Source organism: Diabrotica virgifera, chromosome 4 (assembly GCF_917563875.1).
Source record: "Diabrotica virgifera virgifera chromosome 4, PGI_DIABVI_V3a".
Lineage (NCBI taxonomy): Eukaryota > Metazoa > Arthropoda > Insecta > Coleoptera > Chrysomelidae > Diabrotica > Diabrotica virgifera.
The window spans coordinates 138,270,884-138,285,265 of NC_065446.1; the positions used below are offsets into that span (position 1 = coordinate 138,270,884).

A 14,382-nucleotide genomic window follows, 5' to 3' on the forward strand; every position below is an offset into this window, starting at 1 on the left:
GATAACAATTTGTAGGTATTTTCACGAACAACGAACAAAGAATTACTTACATTCATTTTCTTTTCGATATCTGCGCACTTGTCCTTGTGTTTGTCGAATTCACGAGTAAGATCTTTTATTACTTGATAATCGGAATCTTTAAGATACTTTTGCAGTGCTTTGGATACCACTCTACGTTCGCCGATGTATGGTTTGACTAGTTCAGCAATTTGCAGATCTGCTTCCTCGACCACTCCTCTAGGTTTTCCACCATCGTTTGGTGCGCAAACTACACAGCTTGCAGCTGCAAGAAGAGAATATTTTTATAAATACATGTTTAATAATAAAGAACGTAAATAAAATAGATCAAGTTACTCATCCAAGGTAATGATTCTGATGACAATTTTAAAGTTAATCCCTTAAAAAACCTAACAATAAAGAAAAAACGCTGGACGGAAGGGCCGCTCGAGAACTTTATCGTACCGATCTATTATCGTTATCGTACTAGATACTGGCATTCTGTAAAAATAACAAAGTTACTCGTTATTTTGATATTTTAGAAACACCTTGTATACTTGAAAATATTTTATGGTTCTACGCATCATTAATTCCTGCATTTGAGAAAATGTTCGATGCCATATTTCGGGGACACACCATAGATTATTGCATAAATCAATAGAATATTAGTCATACTTTCATTTTAAATTAGTTCATTTTTCTGAGAAATTAATAGTTTACAATATTTGCATTTCATTCTGTTTTTATTACGCCAGTTAATGCGCGAGACTAAGAACAATATATTACATCCGAATTCTATCCTACTGCATGGATTTTAATAAAATTTTGGGAGTAGCCCTATCTCCTAATTCAAAGTCCTATATATATATATATATATATATATATATATATATATATATATCCTATTCAAAATCCTATATACTATGGCGCTTTTATCATGGGGGCTGTTTCCACCACTTCTCGGTGGTAGAACATTTTAATTTTCGAATTACATGGAGAAAAAGGAAGAATTTTAAGAAAATTTAAAAATGCGCTCTATAATTTGATCTTATTTTTTTTTCAAAAACCTTTCATTTTAAACCCGTCCAACTTTTTGAAACTAGAAATAACACTATATTAAAAGGTATTGCAGAAGAAAAACAATGCATTTAATTTCTGGTGGATGAGGGGTTAAATGTATGTACTTCTCATTTTTCCTTAAAGTACATTAGTCATATATTTTTTTTTGCACCATATCTCGCTTAGTTTGAATGTAACCGACATTTAACGGTTCTCGCTTTAAAGGCCTTTTCAAAAACTACAAAAGGCGTTGGTAGCATTATACACCTAAAACCTACCGTTCCTCTGATATTTCAAGTTAAAAACACCAATTTGAGCATGCACCAAAAAACAAACTCTTTTTACCTACCATATCTCTTTTGTATTATAAATAGAAGATTTACGAAGGAACGAATCTCTTTGTTATATATAATCTAAAAAATGTTTTATATAGTGTTTTTAGTTCGATGCATAGTTTTTAAGGTATTCACAAAAAACCGTCCGAAAAGGTGTCATTTTTCGATGAAAATGGCCAATTTTCAACTACGCATAACTCAAAAAGTATTGAGTTCTCAAAAAAAGTATAGACCATGTTTTGCTTAGAAATAGGTTCTCTAGCCACTTCCGTGCTTATTTTGACCAACAAATTTTCCACCCCCTTGAAGGGGTGGGAATCGCCCCAAGATAAAAGCGTCATAGTATATAGGGTAGATCTTGTTTCTTGAGCTATTCCCTACTTACTGTGAAAATATCAAGTACATCGATGTAGTAGGATGGAATTCGGAGTCAAATACCCTCATTGACTGCCCTATAATAATGCTCTGCTATGATCGCGTGAGAGAGGGCACACACAAGATTATAGCAAAATTTCTATTTACTGTAACTTTTCGAGTTTTTAAGCTACAGCAACGAGTTTTATGTCATTGGAAAGGTAATTTTGCATTATTTCGAAATATTTAAAAATATATAAGGCGTATTTAAAAAATTTGGATTTTTTTTTTCATTTCCGGTTCAACCGGAAGCCATATTTTAGGTAAAATGTATTGTGGTAATAGATAATAAAGTACTATATATGTATGCCCAATTTCAAATTTCAGTTTGTATTACAGAGAAAGTTACGGGCACTCCAATATTTAAAAAAAAAATTCATAACTCTCGTTCTATGGGGAGTTAAGAAATGTGACTAATGTTATTCAATTTAGCGATAGGATATCAAAAATATATCAATAAATAAACAAATTACTTGGAGTTATTTTTGAGAAAATCTAGTTCAAATTTATATCAAATTTTGACCCCTTAAATATAGGCAACCCATAACTTTTTCTGAAAAAGGATAATATTATTCTTATAGCCCCATTTTTAGGCTATACAAATATTTTTCAAAATAAACTTATCCTAAACAAGTTTTTAGATAGGTAGGGAAATGTGTCGGGTGGGCGGTCGGCCATACTGGCCGCTATTTTGAATTTGGAAATGTCAAATTCCGTATTTCTATTTACCTATCGATGCGCTAACTTTGAGTTAAATTTCATTCGTTTCGGTCGAAATTTGCGAAAATGGGCCCTAAATAAACCCCCTATTTCGGCCCTCCTTTGAGAGATTTTTTTTAAAAGCTTAGTTTCTCGACAAAATTCTCTTAAACTCACTCATACCGAATTTTATCGAAATCGGTCCAGTAGTTTTTACTGGGCGGTGGCGACATACGTATGTACATACTTCCGACATGTTTTTACTTTATCGTACTACATACGTAGTATAGTATAATTGTATAATAGATATTACTTTATCGTACTACATACATAATATAGTAGGTATGTATAATAAAAGTTATAGGATCGTGCAAAAATTTTTTTCAAATTTCACTTTTTTTCGACGTTTTGAGACCCCATGAGTCTAAAAAGCAAATAAAAAAACATGTCGGAAGTATGTACGTACGTATGTATGTACGTACGTACGTATGTACGTATGTCGCCACCACCCAGCAAAAACTACCGGACCGATTTCGATGAAATTGGGTATGAGTAAGTTTAAGAAAATTTTGTCGAGAAACTAAGCTTTAAAAAAAAACATCTTAAAGGGGGGCCGAAATAGGGGGGTTATGTAGGGCCCATTTTTGCAAATTTTGACCAAAACGAATGAAATTTAACTTAAAGTTAGCTCATCGATAGGTAAATAGAAATACGGAATTTGACATTTCCAAATTCAAAATGGCGGCCAACATGGCCGCCACATTTCCCGACACATTTCCCTACCTATCTAAAGACTTGTTTAAGATAAGTTTAACTTAAAAAAGTCGTTATATAGCCTAAAGATGGGGCTATAAGAAGAATATTATCGTTTTTCAGAAAAAGTTATGGGTTGCCTATATTTAAGGGGTCAAAATTTGACATAACTTTGAACTAGATTTTCTCAAAAATCGCTACAAGGAATTTCTTTACTTTTTGAGATATTTTTGATATCCTATCGCTAAATTGAATAACGTTAGTCATATTTCTTAACTCCCCATAGGAGGAGAGTTATGAATTTTTTATAAAAAAATATTCGAGTGCCCGTAACTTTCTCTGTAATAGAAACTAAAATTTTAAATTTGGCAGGCATATATAGTACTTTATTACCTATTACCACAATACATTTTACCTAAAATATGGCTTCCGGTTGAACCGGAAATGAAAAAAAAACTCCTAATTTTTTAGATACTATATTTTTAAATATTTTGAAAGAATGCAAAATTACCTTTCCAATGACATAAAATTCGTTGCTGTAGCTTAAAAAAAACTCGAAAAGTTACAGTAAATAGAAATTGTGCTATAATCTTGTGTGTGTCCCCTCTCACGCGATAGTAGCAAAGCATTATTAGGTATTATAGGGCAGTCAATGAGGGTATTTGGCTCCGAATTCCATCCTACTACATCGATGTACTTGATATTTTCACAGTAAGTAGGAAATAGGTCAAGAAACAAAATCTACCCTATATACGATGGCGCTTTTATCTTGGGGCGGTTTCCACCCCTTCAAGGGGATGGAAAATTTGTTGGTCAAAATAAGCACGGAAGTGGCTAGAGAACCTATTTCTAAGCAAAAACTGGTCTATACTTTTTTTTGAGAACTCAATACTTTTTGAATTATGCGTAGTTGAAAATTGGCCACTTTCATTGAAAAATGACACCTTTTCGGACGTTTTTTTTGTGAATACCTTAAAAACTATATATCGAACTAAAAACACTATATAAAACATTTTTTTAGATTATAAATAACAAAGAGATTCGTTCCTTCGTAAATGTTCTATTTATAATACAAAAAGAGATATGGTAGGTGAAAAGAGTTTGTTTTTTGGTGCATGCTCAAATTGGTGTATTCAACTTGAAATAACAGAGGAACGGTAGGTTCTAGGTGGATAATGCTACCAACGCCTTTTGTAGTGTTTGAAAAGGCTTTTAAAACGGGCACCGTTAAATGTCGGTTACATTCAAACTAAGCGAGATATGGTGCAAAAAAATATATGACTACTCTACTTTAAGGAAAAATGAGAAGTACATACATTTAACCCCTTATCCACCAGAATTTAAATGCATTGTTTTTCTTCTGCAATACCTTTTAATACAGTGTTATTTCTACTTTCAAAAAGTTGAACGGGTTTAAAATGAATGGTTTTTGTAAAAAATGTGATCAAATTATAGAATGCATTTTTAAATTTTCTTAAAAATCTTTTTTTTTTCTCCATGTAATTCGAAAATAAAAATGTTCCACCCCCGAGAAGTAGTGGGAACCGCCCCCATGATAAAAGCGCCATAGTATATAGGATAGACTTTGAATTAGGAGATTGGGCTACTCCCAAAATTTCAATAAAATCCATGCAGTAGGATAGAATTCGGAGGTAATATCTTGTTCTTAATCTCGCGCATTGACTGGCGTAATAGAAATAGAATGAAATGCAAATATTGTAAACTATTAATTTCTCAGAAAAATGAACTAATTTGAAATGAAACTATGACTATAATGGTACGGGAGCAAAGTATGCTTAATGTGCAGTCACTCGAGCGCTTTGGGGACCTATTGCGTTGTGAAGAGTAGGTCCTAAAACCAAAAAAAGTTAAGTAAAGTTTTCCATTTTAGTGGGGACTTCTCCATTTTAAATTTAATTTTCCACTTCCAACAATTGTTTTTTTAGATTATAACGCCATCTATCCATAATTCGAAAAAATGTTTCGAATAAAAATTTGCAATAAAAAATTGGGGCTCCATTTAAGATTTTAAAGTAACCCCCACCCCACCTCCGTGGGGGTTCGTGTTTGGTGCCATTCGATATATTTTTCAAAAAAATAGAATAAGTGTATTTTTAGTTTTTCTATCTGATGTTCATTTCGCGAAATATCGCGGGATTCGTATGTAAAATATTAAATTTACCCTCCACCCCTCTCCGTGAGAAGTCGTGTTTGGTACCATTCGATAGATTTTTGAAAAATATTGAGTACGTATTTTTTAGTTTTTCGATCTGTCATTCATTTCGCGAAATATTCTCTTTTTTCTTGTGAAACTTTTCAACTCAGCCATTTCCTTACGCCCGGTCAAATCGTCAGATTTTTGAAATATACACTGTTTTACATCTACTTAACTTAGCTTATCTTAATCTGACGATTTCGAGTTTTTCTAAGGATATATTTTTTTTCGGCCCTTCCTTAACGAACTCCCCTGCATTAAGAGCCAATATATGGTAGAGGTACATTTTCAGGGTACAAGGTTTCTTCCCATGTAATAATCTGACGCGCTTGAGTAACTGCAAAAATCCCCGCTTGGGCTCCCCTACCATAATATTCTATTGATTTATGCAATAATCTATACCTCTATTTATAGTGTGTCCCCGAAATATGGTATCGAACATTTTCTCAAGTGCAGGAATTAATGATGCGTAGAACCATAAAATATTTTCAAGTATACAAGTTGTTTCTACATTATCAAAATAACGAGTAACTTTGTTATTTTTATAGAATTCTAGTATCTAGTACGATAACGATAATATATCGGTACGATAAAGTTCTCGGGCGGCCCTTCCGTCCAGCGTTTTTTTATTTGCTTTTTAGACTCAGGGGGACTCAAAACGTCGAAAAAAAGTTAAATCTGAAAATTTTTTTTGCATGATCCTATAACTTTATCTATTATACTACGTATGTAGTACGATAAAGTAAATGTATGAAAAGGCTTAAAATAATAAATTAGAAAATTAACACAAAATATACTGAGAAAGAAGCGATTAATTTGCCCATCAGCATCATCACCTAATTCAAAGGCTACATCAGCGCGTCAATAATTTTTTTTTAAGTTCTGAGAACTTTTAACAGTGCGGCAATAGTGCGTCGGCAGTACGACAGTGACAGTGACACTATACTATCAAAACAAAGGCACAATATTGTGATAACAATAATTATTATTCTCATAGGTGCGCTAAATGTTGCCAAGTCATTCAAGTTCGATTTTTTGTTATAGATAAATAATCGATTTTTAGTTATTCATTATTTATATTAAAAAAAGTTTATTTGAAGAAAGTGTATTTTTTTGTTATTGTTAATGGCGGTAGAGACTTGTTTTTTAAATATTTTATTTAATTATAGAGTAATTTCCACATACTAACATATTTCTCAAAGTGGGCTCTATACCGCCATTCTTTACCCTATTACGGATGTGTGTGCCAAATATCTCGAGAAAATATTTAAAATTAAAGCTGCAATCTTGTAACGCGTTTTCCGTGCGCTGATGTTGAATCTTAAATGATTCTTCTTATTCTTCTTTAAGTACCGTGCCCAAATTTAGGCGTGGGTAGCTTCCATAACAATTTGCCGATATCATTCTCGATCTTGTGCGGCATGTAACAATTGATCTGATGATAAGCCAGTCCATTGACGAAGGTTTCGGAGCCATGAATATTTCTTTCGACCAATTCCTCTTTTAACGTCGATCTTTCCATTGAGTATTAACTGCAGCATCCTGTATATGCTACCTCTCATTATATACCCCAGATATTCAAGTTTTCTCTTTTTTATCATCTTCATTAAGTCACCTTTGCCTTGACCTACTCTGTTTAAGACTTCTCTGTTTGAAGTGCGTTGAACCCAAGATATTCTGAGCATTCTACGATACGACCACATCTCAAAGGCTTCTAATTTGTTCATCATGTTAACCTTCATGATCCAGGTTTCACATCCATATAGTAATACAGGATACACATAACATTTTAGGAACTTGATTCTTAGTTGTAAGTTCAGCTGAGAGTTGCTCAGAATAGATTTAAGTTTCATAAATGCTCATCCTGCAATTTCTATACGAATTTTAATTTCTTCATCCGGGTTTAGTGTCTCGTTTATCCAACATCCTAGGTATTTAAAATGGTTAACTTTTGTTATTGATTCATCACTGACAATTAGTTGCATAGGGCCGACATCTTGTTTACTTCTTCTTCAGGTGCCGTCCTCGTTCCGAAGTTTGGCTATCATCAAGGCTATGCGTATTTTTGATACCGTAGATCTAAATAATTGGCAGCTGCTGCACTTGTACCAATCTCTTAAATTCTTCAACCATGAATGTTTTCTTCTGCCAATGGATCTTTTACCTATTATTTTTCCCTGAATAATTAATTGTAGTAGCTGGTACTTTTGTCCCCTCATTATATGTCCCAAGTATTGCAGTTTGCGCTTTTTAATAGTAAGCGCAAGTTCTTTTTCTTTCTGCATCCTTCGCAACACTTCCATGTTTGTCACTCTATCTGTCCACGATATTCTCAGTATCCTGCGGTACATCCACATCTCGAATGCTTCTATTTTCCTTGTATCGATCTTTTTCAGTGTCCAAGCTTCCATTCCATAGAAAAGAACTGACAGCACGTAACATCTCATCAGGCGAATTTTAAGATTTAAACTTAGCTCTCTTCCGCATAAAACTGTTTTCATTTTGGTAAAAGTAGCTCTAGCTTTTTCTATTCTGATCTTGATTTCTTCAGAGTTGTCGTTGTTTTCATTAATCACAGTTCCCAGGTAATTATATTTTCTAACACGCTCAATTCTTTGATCATGTACGGTTACGTCAGAAAAATTTTGTGGAGATTTCGACACCATCATTATTTTTGTTTTTTTGATGTTAAGTGATAAACCGAACTTTTCGCTGCACTCTACTATTCTGTTTATCAGTGTTTGGAGATCTTCCGGGGTTTCTGCTATTAATACTGTGTCATCAGCGTATCTCAAATTGTTTATTAAAGTGCCATTTATTTTAACTCCTATATCTTGGTCAGCAAGGGCTCTGTTTATAATATCTTCTGAATATAAGTTAAACAAGGTTGGTGAAAGTATGCATCCCTGCCTTACGCCTTTTTTGATCTCGAGTTCCTCGGTTGTTTCCCGTTCTACTCTAATATTCGCCTTCTGGTTATAGTAAATATTGAAAATAATTCTGAGGTCCCTTTTATCCAAGTTTTTCTCTACCAAAAGTCTCATCAGGTGTTCGTGGCGAACTTTATCGAACGCCTTGTTGTAGTCAATAAAGCACATATATACATATCCTGGTTAACATCCAGGCATCTTTGGCACATGATATTAAGTGCAAATAGTGCTTCCTTTGTTCCAAGCCCGTTTCGAAACCCGAACTGAGTATCACTGATGTCAGCGTCTAGTTTACTAACCACAAGTAACTTTGTCTTTGTTGCATTTATGGTAAGTCCGTTATTGGAGCATTCTCTAGTGACTCGATTTATAAGGAGTTGAAGATCTTCGATATTTTCAGCCATGATCGCGGTCTCGTCTGCATATTTATTTATTTATTTATTTATTTATTTAAGAAACAAACAGGCAAAGCCTAATTACATGTTTCTATACATTATTACAACGATTATATTGAAATCAAATAACAAAAAAAAAGAGAAAACGTAAAGAACTTAAATATTATAAATATTATAAGGTGTAAACGTATACATATAAAAAAACAAAAAACAAAAAAACGCTTAACAATAAAAAAAAAACAAAAAAAGTGCATTTGTATCAAGAACAAAAATAACCTGCGTATACCTATTCGTGCATAAGGAGCCCACCAAGACAGCAAGTATTTACCTACATATTTGGTTGGTTTTTGATGTTTTGTTTTTGAAAGTATATATAGATGTTAACACAAACTTAAAATAAAATATTCAACTTAAGTATGTGATAATATTAAGAGTGAGGTACTAATGTGACAACATTTAATCATTAGTGTATATCCCTTTGATTTCACGCTTCAATTTTGGTAGATTTGTGTCAAATATATTTACAGAAAAAAAGAAGTCATTGTGTATATGACATAGTCGAGTTATCGGTCTATCATCATTTACCAAAAAGTCTGTTGACGAGGGCGTATACTACGTGGTTTTACATAAAGGTTTATTTGAGACATAAGATAGGAGCTATCGATTAAATAATTCAATATTTTAAAAAGAAACGTAATGGCAAAAACTCTTCTTATATACTCAAGTTTTATTATACCAAATTCTTTTCTGATAGGATCATATGAAGCATATTCGGGATTGGTTCTATGTTTTTTAAAGTACAAATATTTTAAAAATTTGTTTTGGACTACTTCTATAGAACGGTTTAAATTTAGCCGTGTAGGATTCCATATTACATTAGCAAATTCAAATTTACTACGCACTAGAGAAAAATATAAATATTGTATTATTTCAGTGTTTGTAAATGCATATGTTGTCCTCTTTAAAAAACCTAGTAACTGGTGCGATTTTTTAGCAATATTATTTATGTGCTGATTAAATTTCAAATCATTTTGAAAACAAATGCCGAGGTCACATACAGAAGTCACTCTTTCTAACTGTGAATTTTGCAAAAAATATATATAATGATAAGGGTTTTTATTTGCGTTAAATGTTAATAATTTACATTTTGATAAGTTAAATAACAACTTATTCCGTAAGGACCACTCACAAATATTATCTATATCATTTTGAAGCTCTAAGTAATCATTTATGTTTTCAATTTTACGAAATAGTTTGAAGTCGTCTGCGTATAACAAGCAATCGGATGTTACTTGTGAAGGTAAATCGTTTATAAATATTGAAAAAAGGAGTGGTCCCAAATTAGATCCCTGAGGAACTCCTGATCCACTTAAAAATATGTGTGACAATTCACTTTTATATGATACTACGTGAGTTCGTAATCTTAGATACGAGATAAAAAAATTTAATAAATGTTCGCTAATTCCATAGTAATTTAATTTACATAATAAACTGTCGTGACTTACTTTATCAAAAGCTTTTGCAAAGTCTGTATATATACAATCTACCTGTATTTTATTGTCTATATTCTCCCTTACTTTATTAACGAATGTCAAGAGATTTGTTTCAACTGATCTTCTTTTACAGAAGCCGTGTTGTTCAGCTGAGATCAAATGTTTAAAACTGTTGTACAACTTATCATGTAAAATGAATTCAAAAATTTTAGCTATACAATTTAGGACCGCAATTGGTCTATAATTTTTGACATATTTTTTATCACCATTTTTAAATATTAACGCAATCTTGGTTTGTTTAAATTCGTTTGCATAAACACCGGAGCTTAATGATTTATTAAATATTACCATCAATGGGTACATCAAACAATCCCTGCATCCTTTAAAAATATAACAAGGAATATTGTCAGGGCCAGAAGACCTTTTCGGTTTCAATTTATAAAACGCTTTTTCTAAATCAGTAGTGCTAATCGTCTCAAAATGAATATTATCAAAAAATTGTAGGGGTAATTCACGCATTTTTTCGGTAATTACATCTTTATTATACGAGGAATCATTATCATAGACCGAAGAAAAGTAATCAGCGAACTCGCCTGTTATAATTTTAGGATCGGATACGTCCCTATTCTCAACCTGAAAAGTACCATCGGAATTGCTGGTTTGCCTATTATTTTTTACAAAATTCCAAAAAAGTGTCGGGCTTCGTTTTATATTACCCTGTATATCTCCAAGATAAGCATTATATGCATTTGTAATTTTTAATTTAATTTCCTTTCTTTTTTCACTGTATTTTACCTGAAAATCTTCTGATTGATTTCTTCTGCGCCTATAAAACTCTTTTACTTTTAAATCACTTATAATATCACTATTAAACCAAGGCGGAAATATTTTGCAGTTTTTTGGTTTTATATTAAATTTTGGTACCGTTATATCTAGAATATTATATAATATTTGATAAAAATACGACACACACTCATTAACATTTTCAAACTGACCTAATAATTCCCAATTAAAGTCCCTTAACAATTCATAAATAAGCTTAAAATTTGCTTTATTAAAATTATATCTACTTTCTAAATTATTACATTTGTTAAAACTACTTTTCTTCATACTAAATTCTATTTCCAATGAAGGATGTCTTATATCTATTTTTACTAATGGTGATATGCTTTCTTCGACTTTGATACAAAAATTACTCATGATCAAATCTAGTGTCCTATTATCAATATTTACGACATTATTATATGATTTTAAATTATACGACAATATTAAATTTTAAATTATATTTTCTACTTCATTTCGATCATTAAAGTGGTAGTTTATACCATTTATTTGTGGTATATTATAATCACCCGCCAATAAAATATATGTACTGTTGTCAACAAACTGATCCAATCGTTCAAATAAATTAGCATACTCGTGGTACACAACTAATTTAGATGCTGGAGGAATATATGTAGGGTTTAATGTAATAGTATTTCCAAACACCTTAACGTTTACAAATAAGGTTTCTAGAGGAGTGTCTACCTGAATTTCCGGAGAACTAAATTTTCTACTTACTGCTATAAGAACCCCGCCTCCTCTTGTTTTACCTGTAATTTTTAAATTCGTGTCCTTTCTGTATACAACGTAATTTTTATTAAATAACTCTCCATCCTGTATATCATTAGCTAACCATGTCTCTGTTAATAAAATAAAATCGTAAGACTCTGAATGTAAATTTTGGATAAATTCTGCTGTCTTGGTACGCAGACCCCTACAATTTTGGTAATACGTAGTTATAGACATTTTAAATTAAATTAAACTAGTAACACTTAAAAAGAGGAAAAAAAAATAAAAATTAAGAAAGTTTAATAACGTTAAGATAGAATCAATATGTCTATATGTATGTATACGTTTTGTACAAAGAAATATAAAAGGTAATAGGTATCCACAAGGATCTCACAGTGCAAGCCTTTCAATTTAATAAGATATGCCTAAATAATGTAGATTATAAAAGTATATAAAAAATAAACAAAAAAAAATACGAACTATACTAAAAGAAAGTGTCAATAAATCTTAATAATACATACTACGTAAATCTCTGTTTATTTATTAAACGAGTAATCTCAGTATTCTAATATAAAAACAAAGAACCCAAAAAAGAAAAACAAAAAAAAAAAAAATTTTACGGCTTTTAGCGAACCCATAAAATAAAAATCAACTAGACTATTATACCAATTAAATAAAAAAAAATATATTTTAATACGTATTCTTGGATAAGAAAATAACTTGATTAAACTGACAATACTTTTTTATGATTCCCATTAACTCAGAAATTAATTAATTTAGCTTGACAACAGAAATAATACATGAAATTCTAATAGACTAAAATATTTTAAAGTAATTGGAAACTAATCGTTTACAAAGCCACATTATAAACATTTTACTGTTAACATAAAAAGAACAAAATACTTTACAAGTTTTTGTGACCAAGCGCTTCCTACCACTTCAACTTAAATCAATTAAGTCTTTGATCTGCACAACATTGTTGTCCTGTCTTGTATATATTCTTCCGTTCCTAGACCAAGCTGCTTGATTGCCATATATAGCAGCACGTAAAAGTTGATAACATTTAGATGTTAAGTTTTCGTTAACAAATATATTAGAATTTTTGAGCGCTTTACGGCCTGAAAGTAGCTCTTTCTTTTTTAGAAATGATACAAGTTCAACAATAATTGATCTCGGTTTACCTCCTTCTTTTTTGCCTATTCTAAAAACATTATATATTTCCCACGGTGAACATTTAATACTCATGGTGTCATTAAAAACGGTCATCACTTTCGATAATAAATTTTCACCCTCTTCTTCTTTGAGACCCATAATGCTAATACTACTTGCTCTGAACTTCTGTTCTATATCTTCTATTTTAGCTTTTGTAAATATGATTTCCAATTTATTAGAATTTACGGAAGTTTCTAATGTTGACAGTTTTGTACTTACTTCATTTAATGTTTTTTCTAGTTTATCAAGTTTGTTACCAAGTTTATTTAATTGTTCCTCTACTTTGGTGGATAAAATAGGTGTCAGCTTGTTAACAATAACTTCAATACTTTGTTCATCCAGTATAGCAGTTGTAGATGAGCTTCTATTTCTACTCATTCTGTTTAATTCACAGACCGATTTGGCAACAACGCACAGGCATTCGTAATGATATTAAATTTCTAACTCCTTTTTGCAGTTACAAAAATTTTGTGCACTTTTATAAAAATAAAAATTGCTTCCTCTAACTAATAGCAATATTAACTACACTTTTCTCGGCAAAAAGACATTTAAATTTAATACAAGCTTCCACTGTCGAAATCGATGTTCACACCAGCATAGTCGGCCTACTACTCGATGTTGTTAATAGTTTCTCCCCGATTCGAACTCCACCAGTGGCGGCTCGTGATTTTTTCAATAGGGGAGGCTATACCTAACTGTAAATTATCTAGACAAATTTGTACTAGCAAAAAAAATCCGCCAAAAAAATCTAATTTAAGGTCCCATTTTTTAACCATTTTTTATTTACATTTTATAATATCATCATAATTCATAATTATTTCATAATATCATATCATTTTAAAAATAGTTAGTATAATTGTAAAAGTGTATTATCAAAGTCAATGTCGTTTATTTGTTAACAATTCTATCTCTGTAAGTAGATATGCATATCAAAATAAATACAGATTTAAAGTTTTGCAGTCCATACAGGTTGAAGGTTTACATTGTTTAAGATACTCAACTGAATTTTTTTAATTCTAAAAGCGGCTTACTCTGCGAATGCAAAAACACGGTAAATTACCGATATTTTGCTTTGCATTACAGATATCGGAAAAAGTTATTTAAACAAGTTGTTCCAAATATTATTCTAATCCCACATACCAAATTTCATCACAAAATTCGCACTTTTAGTTTTTTCATTATTTGTAGTCAGGATCCTAAAATCCGCAGAGGAGGCTGCTGGCCGAAAAATCTCACTTGCCCGATCTCCGGGCAGCGTGTGCGTTAAGCGATGTGCAGCTCTAAGGAGACCGGGTCTCCACAAACCATCCTTAAACGCTGCTGGGCTAC

The 14,382-nt window shown here is 31.7% G+C and overlaps 1 protein-coding gene across 1 annotated transcript in view; it reads right to left on the minus strand.

Annotated features, from left to right (window-relative positions):
• LOC114339675 (uncharacterized) overlaps nucleotides 1-14,382 on the minus strand; it is a 34,340-nt gene that overhangs the window by 16,897 nt on the left and 3,061 nt on the right. Inside the window, exon 2 of the mRNA XM_028290342.2 lies at nucleotides 51-283. Coding sequence (XP_028146143.1) covers nucleotides 51-283 — 233 coding nt within the window. The remainder of the gene's footprint in view (nucleotides 1-50; nucleotides 284-14,382) is intronic.